Source organism: Salmo trutta, chromosome 16 (genome assembly GCF_901001165.1).
Source record: "Salmo trutta chromosome 16, fSalTru1.1, whole genome shotgun sequence".
Classification (NCBI taxonomy): Eukaryota; Metazoa; Chordata; class Actinopteri; order Salmoniformes; family Salmonidae; genus Salmo; species Salmo trutta.
The window spans coordinates 1116262-1133657 of record NC_042972.1 but is presented as its reverse complement, the minus strand read 5'-3'; the positions used below and the strand labels follow the sequence as shown (position 1 = coordinate 1133657).

At 45.3% G+C, this 17396-nt stretch overlaps 1 protein-coding gene across 1 annotated transcript in view; it reads right to left on the bottom strand.

Moving 5' to 3' along the window:
* The window catches only part of fbln2 (fibulin 2), a 117803-nt gene that overhangs the window by 7310 nt on the left and 93097 nt on the right, over positions 1 to 17396 (bottom strand). Inside the window, exons 8-9 of the mRNA XM_029692719.1 lie at positions 6099 to 6236; positions 5121 to 5264 (exon numbers count right to left, since the gene is read on the bottom strand). Coding sequence (XP_029548579.1) covers positions 5121 to 5264; positions 6099 to 6236 — 282 coding nt within the window. The remainder of the gene's footprint in view (positions 1 to 5120; positions 5265 to 6098; positions 6237 to 17396) is intronic.

Here is a 17396-nt window from a genome sequence, read left to right as displayed (position 1 = left end):
ATTGTTGTCTATGTACAGAGTTGAAAACAATGTGCAACTAGTTGCAGTAGGAAAGAGAAGATAAATAAACAAATGAATATAGGTAGCATTTACAATGGTGTTTGTTCTGGTTTCCCTGGCAACAGGTCACACATCCCACTGCAGTGATGGCACACGGTGATATTTCACATAACAGTTTATCCAAATTGGAATTTTTTTTTCTTCGAAATCTTTTGTGGGTCTGTGTAATCTGAGGAAAATATGTGTCTCTAATATGGTCATACATTTGGCAGGAGGTTAGGAAGTGCAGCTCAGTTTCCACCTCATTTTGTGGGCAGTGTTGCACATAGACTGTTTTCTCTCGAAAGCCAGGTCTGTTTTTGGCAGTGGTCACCAACCTTTTCTGAGTCAAGATCTCTTGCTGAGTCAAAATGCAAGCCGAGATCTACCGCTCAGATTTTTTTTTTATAAACATGACTTAAATAACGTAAGCCTACGCAACATTAACCAATTAAAGACAGTTCTGTAGCAATGAGGTTTGTACAGTAGTAGGCTAAAGGCCCAATACATTATCACTGCATATTGGCTATACTTGAAATGCCCTGCCAATGTTGTTCTTCTCAGACCATTGTGAAATGATATGTGACTTGTGTTGTTCTTCTCAGACCATTGTGAAATGATATGTGACTCGTGTTGTTCTTCTCAGACCATTGTGAAATGATATGTGACTCGTGTTGTTCTTCTCAGACCATTGTGAAATGATATGTGACTCGTGTTGTTCTTCTCAGACCATTGTGAAATGATATGTGACTCGTGTTGTTCTTCTCAGACCATTGTGAAATGATATGTGACTCGTGTTGTTCTTCTCAGACCATTGTGAAATGATATGTGACTCGTGTTGTTCTTCTCAGACCATTGTGAAATGATATGTGACTCGTGTTGTTCTTCTCAGACCATTGTGAAATGATATGTGACTCGTGTTGTTCTTCTCAGACCATTGTGAAATGATATGTGACTCGTTTCAGGAAACTAGTCTTATGTCACGCGTCACTACTTCACAGGAGAGGCATTTGAACGCAAATTTATTTTTTAATCAAACGGCGTTTTTTGCCAGAAATGCTTTCTGGAACATATGAACTTTCATGTGCCTTAATAATAAACGTGTATGCCATCTGTATAAATATTAATAAAATTGTTAAATTACGAGCCTAGTTGGTTAAGCCACAGAAAAAGACAGAACCTTCCAGCTAGCCATGATTGGCTGAGATAATGGATGGGCTGGACATGCCGGGAGATGAGTTTGGATTGGTCTGCCATGTAACGTGCTTCTGTCTATAATGTGGGCTGCTCAGTACGTGTTGATAGTCCTTTCTGCCGTTTTTTGAAAGATACAACGTTAGCCATCGAGAACTACAAAAGATTTGTGGCTCAGTTGGTAGAGCATGGTGTTTGCAACTCCAGGGTTGTGGGTTCGATTCCCACGGGGGACCAGTATGGAGAAAAAATGTATGAAATGTATGCATTCACTACTGTAAGTCGCTCTGGATAAGAGCGTCTGCTAAATGACTAAAATGTAAATTTGCTACTTTTCACAACAACGGATGCCCTGAATTAAGCAGGGGTTATCGACAGATCAGTTGGAAAAAGTGATGGGTGACTTATTGCACACGCCACGGTCAGTGTGAACCTGGAGTGACTTGACACAACGCTGGCCAAACAAGCTACAAAACAGAAATTAAATGTGAAGAATTCATCAATGTATACGGTAAGAGTCAAGCTACATTTTCAGATATTATAAGTTTCAAATTATGAAAGTCATTTTCATTGCAAGTTAAAGCGTACTGTTAGCTAGCTAGCTAACCTTAGGTAGCTGGCTCTAAAGCTAACATTACGTGTATGATCTGTGTAGTAATATTATTTGAATCAGAAATACATTTTCATTGCTAGTTATAGCCTACCGTTAGCTAGCTAACATCGAGCCTAGTAGATTTCTTTAGCAACCTGGAGAGTGATACTACAGCTGTGTATTGGTAGTAGTTTGAGTTGGGATTATTTCCGGTTCATTGTATAGCTAGATAGCTACATGTCTAAACAAAAGACTCCATTTTGCCAGATTATTACATGACCCATCAAGTTAGCCAGGTGTGTCTGCAATTTGCTTACCGCCACAATAGGTCCACAGACGACGCAATCGCAATCACACTGCACACTGCCCTAACCCATCTGGACAAGAGGAATACCTATGTAAGAATGCTGTTCATCGACTACAGCTCAGCATTTAACACCATAGAACCCTCTAAACTAGTCATTAAGCTCGAGACCCTGGGTCTCGACCCCGCCCTGTGCAACTGGGTCCTGGACTTCCTGACGGGCCGCCCCCAGGTGGTGAATGTAGGTAACAACATCTCCACCCCGCTGATCCTCAACACTGGGGCCCCACAAGGGTGCGTTCTCAGCCCTCTCCTGTACTCCCTGTTCACCCATGACTGCGTGGCCATGCACGCCTCCAACTCAATCATCAAGTTTGCAGACGACACTACAGTGGTACGCTTGATTACCAACAACGACGAAACGGCCTACAGGGAGGAGGTGAGGGCCCTCGGAGTGCGGTGTCAGGAAAATAACCTCACACTCATTGTAAACAAAACAAAAGAGATGATCGTGGACTTCAGGAAACAGCAGAGGGAGCAGCCCCTATCTACATTGACGGGACAGTAGTGGAGAGGGTGGAGAGTTTTAAGTTCCTCGGCGTACACATCACGGACAAACTGAAATGGTCAACCCACACAGACAGCGTGGTGAAGAAGGTGCAGCAGCGCCTCTTCAACCTCGGGAGGCTGAAGAAATTCGGCTTGTCACCAAAAGCACTCACAAACTTTTACAGATGCACAATCGAGAGCATCCTGTCGGGCTGTATCACCGCCTGGTACGGCAGCTGCTCCGCCCATAACCGTAAGGCTCTCCAGAGGGTAGTGAGGTCTGCCCAACGCATCACCGGGGGCAAACTACCTGCCCTCCAGGACACCTACACCACCCGATGTCACAGGAAGGCCAAAAAGATCATCAAGGACAGCAACCACCTGAGCCACTGCCTGTTCACCCCGCTATCATTCAGAAGGAGAGGTCAGTACAGGTGCATCAAAGCTGGGACCGAGAGACTGAAAAACAGCTTCTATCTCAAGGCCATCAGACTGTTAAACAGCCATCCCTACCATTGAATGGCTGCTGCCAACATACTGACTCAACTCATGGTTTATTTGAACAGTGAGACAGAATAACAACAAAAACATGTCAAAAATGTTATAAATTGATTTGCATTTTAATGAGGGAAATAAGTATTTGACCTCTCTGCAAAACTTGACTTAGTACTTGGTGGCAAAACCCTTGTTGGCAATCACAGAGGTCAGACGTTTCTTGTAGTTGGCCACCAGGTTTGCACACATCTCAGGAGGGATTTTGTCCCACTCCTCTTTGCAGATCTTCTCCAAGTCATTAAGGTTTCGAGGCTGACTTTTGGCAACTCATTTATATATTTTTATGTACATATATTCATTCCTTTACACTTGTGTGTATAAGGTTGTTGTTGTGAAATTGTTAGGTTATTTTACTTGTTAGATATTACTGCATGGTCGGAACTAGAAGCACAAGCATTTCGCTGCTCCTCCCACCAACAGGGCTGTTGAATCAAGTGCACCTCCCACCAACAGGGCTGTTGAATCAAGCGCACCTCCCACCAACAGGGCTGTTGAATCAAGCGCACCAACCGCCAACAGGGCTGTTGAATCAAGCGCACCAACCGCCAACAGGGCTGTTGAATCAAGCGCACCAACCGCCAACAGGCCTGTTGAATCAAGTGCACCTGCCGCCAACAGGGCTGTTGAATCAAGTGCACCTGCCGCCAACAGGGCTGTTGAATCAAGTGCACCTGCCACCAACAGGGCTGTTGAATCAAGCGCACCTACCGCCAACAGGGCTGTTGAATCAAGTGCACCTCCCACCAAGAGGGTTGTTGAATCAAGTGCACCTCCCACCAACAGGGCTGTTGAATCAAGTGCACCTCCCACCAACAGGGCTGTTGAATCAAGTGCACCTATCGCCAACAGGGCTGTTGAATCAAGTGCACCTATCGCCAACAGGGCTGTTGAATCAAGTGCACCTCCCACCAACAGCACGAAACAAATAACAAAAATAGGAATGCAAGGCTTTATTGTTTTTTACAGAAATGTTTGGTGATCGACTAGATTGACCGGTTGGTGACACCACGCACCAATCACACAACACCACTCACCACGCACCAAACCCACACCACACCACCTCAACTCACCACCTCAACTCACCACAACACAACTCACCACACCACAACTCACCACACCACAACTCACCACACCACACAACTCACCACCTCACAACTCACCACACCACACCACAACTCACCACAACACAACTCACCACACCACAACTCACCACACCACACAACTCACCACACCACACAACTCACCACACCACACAACTCACCACCTCACAACTCACCACACCACACCACAACACAACTCACCACCTCACACCACAACACAACTGACCACACCACAACACCACTCACCACAACACAACTCACCACACCACAACACAACTCACCACACCACAACACAACTCACCACACCACAACACAACTCACCACACCACAACACACCACACCACAACTCACCACCTCAACTCACCACACCACAACACAACTCACCACACCACAACTCACCACCTCAACTCACCACACCACAACACAACACACCACACCACACAACTCACCACAACACAACTCACCACACCACAACACAACTCACCACACCACAACTCACCACCTCAACAACACAACTCACCACACCACAACTCACCACACCACAACACACCACAACACAACTCACCACAACACAACTCACCACAACACAACTCACCACACCACACAACTCACCACCTCAACAACACAACTCACCACACCACAACTCACCACACCACAACACACCACACCACAACACAACTCACCACCTCAACACAACTCACCACAACACAACTCACCACAACACAACTCACCACCTCAACTCACCACCTCAACTCACCACACCATAACACAACTCACCACAACTTACCGATGCAGCGTGTTCCATCAGGGCTGGAGTGGTATCCCTGACTACACATGATGACCTTCCTCTGACAGGTATAGGAGCCCACAGTGTTGATACAGTGAAAACCAGCACTGCATGGATCAGATAGACTACTGCACTCATTAATATCTGGAGGGAGAGAGAGGGAGATGAGGGGAGGGAGGGAGGGCGAGAGGGTGATGGAGAGAGGGAGATGGAGAGAGAGGGAGGGTGGGTGGGGAGAAAGAGAGGGAGGGTGGGGAGAGAGGGGGGAAGAGAGAGAGAGGGAGAGTGGGGTGAGAGAGGGGGGGAGAGAGAGGAGGGGGGAGAGGGGGAGGGGGGGAGAGAGGGAGAGTGGGGAGAGAGGGGGAGGGGTGGGGAGAGAGAGCAGGAGGGTGGGGAGAGAGGGAGGGTGGGGAGAGAGAGAGCGGGAGGGTGGAGAGAGCGGGAGGGTGGAGAGAGAGGGAGGGTGGGGAGAGAGAGAGGGTGGGGAGAGAGAGAGGGGGGAGAGAGTTGGGAGAGGGGGGAGAGAGAGGCAGGGTGGGGAGAGAGGGGGGAGGGTGTGGAGAGAAAGGCAGGGTGGGGAGAGAGGGGGGAGGGTGGGGAGAGAGGGGGGTGGGGAAGAGAGGGGGGAGGGTGGGGGGAGAGGGGAGAGAGAGGGGAGGGTGGGGGGAGAGAGGGGGGAGGGTGGGGAGAGAGGGGGGAGGGTGGGGAGAGACAGGCAGGGGGGGAGAGAGGGGGTTCAATCCAACAGACACAGAGAAGCCTAGAGAACATGTGTTAATGCAGTTCACTGTATGTCCACTTGGGGTCATTAGAGGTCTCTCTCACCGACTCAGTTTCCATGTGCCCTGGGTGAAGCCGGCAAGACATCTCTGTTGCCCCTAACAACACATCTATGATCAAATCCCCCAGCACCAACACATAACCTCACCATTAGGAGAATAGCAGGCTTCTGACCCTGAATCAGATGTGATGACTTACCAATGCAGTTTCCATGTGAGTCCTGGGTGAAGCCGGGGAGACATCTCTGTTTAGGGTTACACAGGAAGGAACCCTCCGTGTTCTCACACTCAAACCTTTGACCACAGTTGTGGCTTCGCACCATACACTCATCAATATCTGGAGGAGAGAAGAGAAGACACCATACACTCATCAATATCTGGAGGAGAGAAGACACCATACACTCATCAATATCTGGAGGAGAGGAGACACCATACACTCATCAATATCTGGAGGAGAGGAGAGAAGACACCATACACTCATCAATATCTGGAGGAGAGGAGAGAAGACACCATACACTCATCAATATCTGGAGGAGAGAAGACACCATACACTCATCAATATCTGGAGGAGAGAAGACACCATACACTCATCAATATCTGGAGGAGAGAAGACACCATACACTCATCAATATCTGGAGGAGAGAAGACACCATACACTCATCAATATCTGGAGGAGAGAAGCCACCATACACTCATCAATATCTGGAGGAGAGAAGACACCATACACTCATCAATATCTGGAGGAGAGAGACACCATACACTCATCATTATCTGGAGGAGAGGAGACACCATACACTCATCAATATCTGGAGGAGAGAAGACATCATACACTCATCAATATCTGGAGGAGAGAAGACATCATACACTCATCAATATCTGGAGGAGAGAAGACACCATACACTCATCAATATCTGGAGGAGAGAAGACACCATACACTCATCAACATCTGGAGGAGAGAAGAGAAGACACCATACACTCATCAATATCTGGAGGAGAGGAGAGAAGACACCATACACTCATCAATATCTGGAGGAGAGGAGACACCATACACTCATCAATATCTGGAGGAGAGAAGACACCATACACTCATCAATATCTGGAGGAGAGAAGACACCATACACTCATCAACATCTGGAGGAGAGAAGAGAAGACACCATACACTCATCAATATCTGGAGGAGAGGAGAGAAGACACCATACACTCATCAATATCTGGAGGAGAGGAGACACCATACACTCATCAATATCTGGAGGAGAGAAGCCACCATACACTCATCAATATCTGGAGGAGAGAAAACACCATACACTCATCAATATCTGGAGGAGAGAAGACACCATACACTCATCATTATCTGGAGGAGAGGAGACACCATACACTCATCAATATCTGGAGGAGAGAAGACATCATACACTCATCAATATCTGGAGGAGAGAAGACATCATACACTCATCAATATCTGGAGGAGAGAAGACACCATACACTCATCAACATCTGGAGGAGAGAAGACACCATACACTCATCAACATCTGGAGGAGAGAAGAGAAGACAACATACACTCATCAATATCTGGAGGAGAGGAGAGAAGACACCATACACTCATCAATATCTGGAGGAGAGGAGACACCATACACTCATCAATATCTGGAGGAGAGAAGACACCATACACTCATCATTATCTGGAGGAGAGAAGACACCATACACTCATCAATATCTGGAGGAGAGGAGAGAAGACACCATACACTCATCAATATCTGGAGGAGAGAAGACACCATACACTCATCAATATCTGGAGGAGAGGAGAGAAGACACCATACACTCATCAATATCTGGAGGAGAGGAGAGAAGACACCATACACTCATCAATATCTGGAGGAGAGAAGGGAAGACACCATACACTCATCAATATCTGGAGGAGAGAAGGGAAGACACCATACACTCATCAATATCTGGAGGAGAGGAGACGAGATCATTTAGGGCTGAATCCCCATTTCAAATTAAGTCACATTTTCACTAAGTTTCCAAATGACATCAATGCATGACTAAGTGAAAATTGGAGGTGGAAGTTAGGATTTGCCCCTTAGACAGTTAATTCAGCAGCACGTAACCCTTCTGAGGAGACAAGACTGCCTTAAAATGTCACAGCTTTAGAGGTCCAATGCAGTCATTTGTATCTCAAGATCAAATAATTTCTGGATATCAATTTAAGTACCTTCCTGTGAGCAATTTCTCAACCAATGATTTTGCTCGGAGGGGAAAACTAGCTGTTATGGCAGAGAGGTTTAGAACTCTTTCCTATTGGTCTATTTACTCATTTAACATCTGATGTCACCAGGCAGGCCAAAACTCCATCCCACCAAAAAAAGCTATTTCTGGCATTATCATCATTTACACAATTTCACAGTATTAATTCAACTTCAGTGTGGAAATATCAGTTTATTAGGTACACTACTCCGTTCACAAAAATGGATCGCTCCTATAGACGGTGAGTCACGTGGCCGTGGCATGTTATATAAAGCAAGCAGACAGGCATCGAGACATTCAGTTACTGTTCGATGGAACGTTAGAACGGGCAACACGAGTTCCCTAAGCGACACTGAGCGTGGTATGATTGCCGGTGCCAGTGTCTCAGAAATGTCCGGCCTCCTGGGATTTTTACATCTAGGGTTTACAGAGAATGGAGTGACAAAAAAACATCCAGTCAGCAGGTCTCCTGTGGGAGAAAACAGCTCGTTGGTGAGAGAGGTCAAAAAGAAGATTGGCAAGAATCGTGCGAGCTAACAGGCGGGCCACAAATAGGCAAATAACGCACAGTACAACAGTGGTATGCAGAACGGCATAGTGGAACGCACAACTCTTCGGTCCTTGTCATGGATGTGTTATTGCAGCAGACGACCAAACCGGGTTCCACTCCTAAACCACACCGGGTTCCACTCCTAAACCACACCGGGTTCCACTCCTAAACCACACCGGGTTCCACTCCTAAACCACACCGGGTTCCACTCCTAAACCCCACCGGGATCCACTCCTAAACCACTCCGGGTTCCACTCCTAAACCACACCGGGTTCCAGTCCTAAACCACACCGGGTTCCACTCCTAAACCACACCGGGATCCACTCCTAAACCACACCGGGTTCCACTCCTAAACCACTCCGGGTTCCACTCCTAAACCACACCGGGTTCCACTCCTAAACCACACCGGGATCCACTCCTAAACCACACCGGGTTCCACTCCTAAACCACTCCGGGTTCCACTCCTAAACCACACCGGGTTCCACTCCTAAACCACTCCAGGTTCCACTCCTAGACCCCACCGGGTTCCACTCTTAGACCACACCGGGTTCCACTCCTAAACCACACCGGGTTCCACTCCTAAACCACTCCAGGTTCCACTCCTAGACCACTCCGGGTTCCACTCCTAAACCACTCCGGGTTCCACTCCTAGACCACACCGGGTTCCACTCCTAAACCACACCGGGTTCCACTCCTATCAGCTAGAAGAAGCAGCTCCAGTGGGCTCGTGATCACAAGCACTTGACAACTGAGGAGTGGAAAAACATTGCCTGGTCCAGAGGCAAAGGGGGGTCCGATCCGGTACTAGATGGGTCCGACCCGGTACTAGATGGGTCCGATCCGGTACTAGATGGGTCCGACCCGGTACTAGATGGGTCTACCTAATAAACTGTCCACTGAGTGTATATATTTATATATATATAACACTGGAAAATAACATTTTTGACTGCCATGGGCCTTCAAGGACTGCGTTCCAGTACCCAGCTAAGAAATCATGTCATGTAACCAATCAGAACAGTCCATCTTTTGATAAAGCTCCCTTACTTTATATATGAATGAAATGTTGCATAACTTTGGTTAACTTAAGTTCCACTTAATTAACAAGTGATTCATTTTGGACTTTGTGAGTGTATGATGAAGTTTGACTAGGTGGGGTGTTCAGTGCATTAGCAGCATGTACAGGGTTGTGTCATTGGCTCTGATGGGATGCGTCCCTGAGAACATTTTGGGAGGTCTTCATTTGGGGCTTTTTTTGGCAATCATCAGAGCTAATAGGGAGGGAGTAGGGCTGTTACGATGACCGTATTACTGCAACACCGGCGGTCACGAGTCATGAAGGCAGTCAAATTCCACGTGACCTTTTAGTCATGGTAACTAGGCTTCTCCAAGCTCTGATGCTGCTGCTGGTCATTAGTAACCTACCAAACTAGCTAACTGCCTGGTACTCAGCACTCTATTGCCTCTATATTCACTCTGACATCAATGTAAATGTACTAGATTCTTCAAAGTAGCCACCCTTTGCCTTGATGACAGCTTTTTACACTCTTGGCATTCTCTCAACCGGCGTCATGAGGTAGTCACCTGGAATGCATTTCAATTAAAACGTGTGCCTTGTTAATTTGTGGAATTTCTTTTCTCCTTAATGCGTTTGAGCCAATCAGTTGTGTTGTGACAAGGTAGGGCTGGTATACAGAAGATAGCCCTATTTGGTAAAAGACCAAGTCCATATTATGGCAAGTACAGCTCAAATAAGCAAAGAGAAACAATGGTCCATCATTACTTTAAGACATGAAGGTCAGTCAATACAGAACATTTCAATTACCTTGAAAGTTTATTTAAGTGCAGTCACAAAAACCATCAAGCACTATGATGAAACTGGGTCTCATGAGGACCGCCACAGGAAAGGAAGACCCAGAGTTACCTCTGCTGCAGAGGATAAATTCATTAGAGTTACCAGCCACAGAAATTGGCAATTAACTGCACCCCAGATCGCCAGCCCAAATAAATGCTTCACAAAGTTCAAGTAACAGACACATCTTAACATCAACTGTTCAGAGGAGACTGCGTGAATCAGGCATTCATGGTTGAATTGCTGCAAAGAAACCACTATTAAAGGACACCAATAATAAGAAGAGACTTGCATGGGCCAAGAAACATGAGCAATGGACATTAGACCGGTGGAAATCTGTCCTTTGGTCTGATGAGTCCGAATTTGAGATTTTTGGTTCCAACCGCCGTGTCTTTGTGAGACGCAGAGTAGGTGGACGGTTGATCTCCGCATGTGTGGTTCCCACCGTGAAGCATGGAGGAGGAGGTGAGATGGTATGGGGATGCTTTGCTGGTGACACTGTCATTGATTTATTTATAATTCAAGGCACACTTAACCTGTTAGGGTATAGGGGGCAGTATTTTCACGGCTGGATAAAAAAATTTACCCGATTTAATCTGGTTACTAATCCTACCCAGTAACTACAATATGCATATACTTATTATATATGGATAAAAAACACCCTAAAGTTTCAAAAACTGTTTGAATGGTGTCTGTGAGTATAACAGAACTCATTTGGCAGGCAAAACCCTGAGACAGATTCTGACAGGAAGTGGATACCTGATGTGTTGAATTGACTTTAAGCCTATACCATTGAAAAACAAAGGGGGTGAGGAATGTTTTGGCACTTCCTATTGCTTCCACAAGATGTCCCCAGCCTTTACAAAGTGTTTTGAGTCTTCTACAGTGAGATCTGACCGAATAAGAGCCTTGGAACTGTGATGGCCCATTAGACACCTGGCGTGCGAGTTGATGGTGGGTACTCTCATTCCGAAACGTTTTAAAAGAGAACCCAATGGTCCGCCTTGAATTTTATTCATGTTCTGGTTAAAAAAGGCCCTAATGATTTATGCGATACAACGTTTGACATGTTTGAACGAACGTAAATATATTTTTTCCGTTCGTGATGTGAAGTGAAGTCCGGCTGGCTTAGATCATGTGCTAACAACACGGAGGTTTTTGGACATAAATGATGAGCTTTTTTGAACAAAACTACATTCGTTATGGACCTGGGATTCTTTGGAAGTGACATCTGATGAAGAGAATCAAAGGTAATGGATTATTTACATAGTATTTTCGATTTTAGATCTCTCCAACATGGCGGTTAGTCTGTATCGCAATGCGTATTTTTCTGGGCGCAGTGCTCAGATTATTGCAAAGTGTGATTTCCCAGTAAGGTTAATTTTAAATCTGGCAAGTCCATTGCGTTCAAGAGATGTAAATCTATAATTCTTTGAATGACAATATAATATTTTACCAATGTTTTCTAATATTAATTAATTATTTTGTTGTCATGACTTGACTGTATTGGAGGGAAACGATTTCCTGAACATCAACGCCATAGTAAAACGCTGTTTTTAGATATAAATATGAACTTGATAGAACTAAAAATGCATGCATTGTCTAACATAATGTCCTAGGAGTGTCATCTGATGGAGATTGTAAAAGGTTAGTGCATAATTTTAGCTGATTTTATGGTTTTGGTGACGCCTGTCTTTGAATCGACAATGCATTACACACAGCTATTATCAATGTACTCTCCTAACATAACCTAACTTTATGCTTTCCCCGTAAAACCTTTTTGAAATCGGACAACGTGGTTAGATTAAGGATATGTTTATCTTTCAAAGGCTGTAAGTTAGTTGTATGTTTGAGAAATTTGAATTTTGACATTTATTTGGTTTCAAATTTGCCGCTCTTGAAATGCACCTGCTGTTGATAGGGTGCGCCACGGGTGGCACGCTAACGTCCCACATAGCCCCAAGAAGTTAACCAGCATGGCTACCACAGCATTCTGCAGCGATACACCATCCCATCTGGTTTGGTCTTAGTGGGACTATCATTTGTTTTTCAACAGGACAATGACCCAACACACCTCCAGGATGTTTAAGGGCTATTTGACCAAGAAGGAGAGTGATGGAGTGCTGCATCAGATGACCTGGCCTCCACAATCACCCAACCTCAACCCAATTAAGATGGTTTGGGATGAGTTGGACTGCAGGGTGAAGGAAAAGCAGCCAACAAGTGCTCAGCATATATGTGGGAACTCCTTCAAGACTGTTGGAAAAGCATTCCAGGTGAAGCGGGTTGAGAGAATGCTAAGCTGTCATCACGGTAAAGGGTGACTAAAGGGTGACTACTTTTTGATTTATTTAACACTTTTTTGGTTACTATATGATTCCATATGTGTTATTTCATAGTTTCGATGTCTAACTATTATTCTGCAATATACAAGATAGTGAAAATAAAGAAAAACCCTTGAATGAGTAGGTGTGTCCAAACTTTTGACTGCTACTGTATGTTCAATTGTATTCTTCATACTGTAAAATAGTATAAAATAATGCCACGGAATTCTAAGCAAATCTAGTCTGGCAGGTTAAAACCTGTTGAGGCCAGGGGGCAGGATCTTATCCCGGTATTGGGATTCATTGTCATGTGACCATGGCGGGGAATTCAAAACTGCAAGAGTAATCATTTCAAATAATCAAATAATCAACTATTTTCCTCCATTTGAAAGATATATCTCCTAAATCTAACCACGCTGTCCGATTTTCAGAGGCTTTACGGAGAATGCATAAAGTTAGGTTATGTGAGGAGAGTACATTGACAATAGCTGCATGTAATGTTTAGCCAATTCAAAGAAGGGCATCAACAGACAGAAAACTAGCTAGAATTATGCACTTACCTTTGACAATCTGCATCAGATGACACTCATAGGACATTATGTTAGACAATACATGCATTTTTAGTTCCATCAAGTTCATATTTATATCCAAAAACAGCATTTACAGTCGCGGTGAAATTCAGAATTTTTTTCAGCTCGAATGCTCCCAGTGAATCCAGCATTACAAATCACGGAATTACTATTCGAAAACATTGGTAAATTATAATATTGTCATTCAAAGAATAATATATTATCATCTCGTAATTGCTACCGAATGGCCAGATCTCAAAATAACTTTACTGGGAAATCACATTTTGCTATAAACTGGGTACTATGCTAACAACATAAGCTAAGCTATAAGCTAAGCTAAGCTAAACCGTTAGCATTAGCATCATCTAATATCGATAATAACATTCTAAATATCCCCTTACCTTATCTCCATCAGAAGGCGCTGCCAGAGATCCCAGGTCCAGAACAAATGTGGTTTCTTTTGACAAAGTTCATAATTTATGTCCAAATAGTTAGCATTCAGTAGGCTCCCACAAAATGAGGTGGGCAGTGTAAAGTCACGCCGAAAAGCTAAAAAAAACCTAGTAAATAATCTATTTATGTTTGTTCAAACATGTCAAACGTTGTTTAGCATTAATCTTTTGGTCCATTTTTAACGTGAAACATCAGTAAACATCAGTAATATTTTCACACAACCTATCAAGTGTCTAGAATAAACGATTATGACAAAGACACTCTTCTCAGATTCATGCGCAGGCGCAAAAAATGAAGTGATGACGTGTCAACTTGTAAGCTTTCTAATTCGGTCTGTATTCATCACAGATGCTTCCAACAACTTTCTAAAGATCGTTGACATCTAGTGGAAGCAGTAGGAGTTGCGAACTGAATCCTTTCTCACTGTGGTATCTGTAAAACAATGACACTAAATAGTACAGTCACAAAATTCTCATTTTTTTAAATCTATTTTTCACAGGTTTTTGCCTGCAATATGAGTTTTGTTATACTTACAGACACCATTCAAACTGTTTTAGAAAATTCAGAGTGTTTTCTATCCTAATGTGTTAATAATATGCATATCCTAGCTTCTGAGTTGGTGTAGGAGGCAGTTAAAAATGGGCACATATTTTTTTCAAAATTCTCAATACTGCCCCCGTGGCCCGTAGAGGTTTGAACTAGTGTAGCCCACAGCCATATGGCATAGCCAGATCAGGACCTGTTAAATGAACTAGTGTAGCCCCACAGTGATATGGCACAGCCAGATCAGGGCCTAACATAAGGACAACACAGAATATGCTATTCTGTTCTTCTGAAATAGACCCCATCTTCTTCATATCATGTTTCTTTAGACCTGTCTAAAATAAATCATGGATTTATTGTGATGGTTTAGGTTATATTACATGGATTTATTAGACTTTTTTAAATGTAGAAGTTCCAACATCTGCATCAGTGGAATGTGTGGAAGCCAGGAGATGCTAAATGTGTTTATGTTAATTAATTAACAATCAATTTCTGTGAGACCGGCAGTTATTTGCTTCACAATCACACAATATCATGACCGCCACAGCCCTAGGAGGGAGGGAGCGAGGGAGAGGAGGGAGTTAACAGGGAGGGAGGAGAGGGGAGAGGAGGGAGTTAACAGGGAGGGAGGAGAGGGGAGGGGAGGGAGTTAACAGGGAGGGAGCGAGGGAGAGGAGGAAGTTAACAGGGAGGGAGGAGAGGGGAGAGGAGGGAGTTAACAGGGAGGGAGGAGAGGGGAGAGGAGGGAGTTAACAGGGAGGGAGGAGAGGGGAGAGGAGGGAGTTAACAGGGAGGGAGGGGAGGGAGTTAACAGGGAGGGAGCGAGGGAGAGGAGGGAGTTAACAGGGAGGGAGGAGAGGGGAGGGGAGGGAGTTAACAGGGAGGGAGCGAGGGAGTTAACAGGGAGGGAGGAGTGGGGAGAGGAGGGAGTTAACAAGGAGGGAGGAGAGGGGAGGGAGTTAACAGGGAGGGAGGAGAGGGGAGGGGAGGGAGTTAACAGGGAGGGAGGGAGCGAGGGAGAGGAGGGAGTTAACAGGGAGGGAGGGGAGGGAGTTAACAGGGAGGGAGGGAGGGAGGGAGGGAGGGAGAGGAGGGAGTTAACAGGGAGGGAGCGAGGGAGAGGAGGAAGTTAACAGGGAGGGAGGAGAGGGGAGAGGAGGGAGGGAGTTAACAGGGAGGGAGCGAGGGAGAGGAGGGAGTTAACAGGGAGGGAGGAGAGGGGAGAGGAGGGAGTTAACAGGGAGGGAGGAGAGGGGAGAGGAGGGAGTTAACAGGGAGGGAGGAGAGGGGAGGGAAAGGGAGGAGGGGAGAGAACAGGGACAGAGGAGAGGGGAGGGGAAGGGAGGAGGGAAGAGAACAGGGAGGGGGGGAGGGAAGAAGGGAGGGGAGTTTGAGGACTCTAGGGTGATTTAAAAACTTTCAAATCAGAAACTTTTAAAACCTCCCAGACTAACTGATGAGATGACTCAGAAAATATCTGGGCTGTTCCTCTCAGCTGACAGTCCAGAAGAATGAGAGAAAGGATAAGAAAAGAGAAGAGAGAGGATGGAGAGAAAAAGAGAGGGAGGAGAGCACGAGAGAGAGACGGAGGAGAGATGAGAGATAGAGAGAGAGGGAGGAGAAGAGACAGTGAGGAAGTGAGAGATAGGAAGAAAGAGAGGAGAGATGAGAGAGAGGGTGGAAAGAGACAGTGAGGAAGTGAGAGATAGAGAGTGGAGAGATGAGAGAGGGAGGAGAAGAGAGTGAGGGAGTGAGCGATAGAAAGAGAGGGAGGAGAGATGAGAGATAGAGAGAGAGGGAGGAGAAGAGACAGTGAGGAAGTGAGAGATAGGAAGAAAGAGAGGAGAGATGAGAGAGAGGGTGGAAAGAGACAGTGAGGAAGTGAGAGATAGAGAGTGGAGAGATGAGAGAGGGAGGAGAAGAGAGTAAGGGAGTGAGCGATAGAAAGAGAGGGAGGAGAGATGAGAGTTTGGGAAAGAGAGAGAGGGAGGAGAAGAGACAGTGAGGAAGTGAGAGATAGAAAGAGAGGAGAGATGAGAGAGCGAGAGAGAGAGGGAGGAGAAGAGACAGTGAGAGAGTGAGAGATAGAAAGAGAGGAGAGATGAGAGCGCGAGAGAGAGAGGGAGGAAAGAGAGTTCAGCCTGCAGTATTAAAGCCTGCGGTATTAATCATCTCTACACATAGCCCAAAGACCACCCGTTGTTTTCATCTTCCCGCCCAAACACACTGTATGCAAACGGGCAAAACATTCATATCCCTCGTGGACCGGTTCGTACCTAAAGCATTCTCCATTCAAGCTGCATAAGCTCTGATATCCTCAACGTTATTTAATGGAGAGAAAGTGAAAAAACAGTGAAAAAATGTGTACTTTATGAAACCCCATGTTCCACTTTCATAAGGACAGGACACATGGTGGTGGAACATGGTGTTTCATAAAGTAAACATTTTCCCACTTTTTTTTTCACTGCAGATGCCAGTGGAAACAATACAACAATCCTAATTAGGTGGGGCTTGTGAAGCAAAAGTCCCCACTTGTAACGCCCTGGCCATAGAGAGGGGTTTTTTGTTCTTTATTTTGGTTAGGCCAGGGTGTTACATTGGGTGGGCGTTCTATGTTCTGTTTCTATGTTTTTGTATTTCTTTGTTTTGGGCCGTGTGTGGCTCCCAATCAGGCACAGCTGAAGTTCGTTGTTGCTGATTGGGAGTCACACATAAGTGCATGTTTTTCCGTTGGGGTTTTGTGGGTAATTGTTTCTGTCATTGTGTTTCACCTGACAGGACTGTTTGGCTGTCAGTTTCTTATTTTGTAGTTGTATAGTGTTCCGTTTAAGAATTAAATATGATGAACACTAACTCCGCTGCGTTTTGGTCCACTCTCTCTCACGACAGCCGTTATACCACTTTAAATCTTCATCATACCTCCTCTTCCTCTTCTGCACGCTACTCCTCTTACACTGTTTCAGCTAGA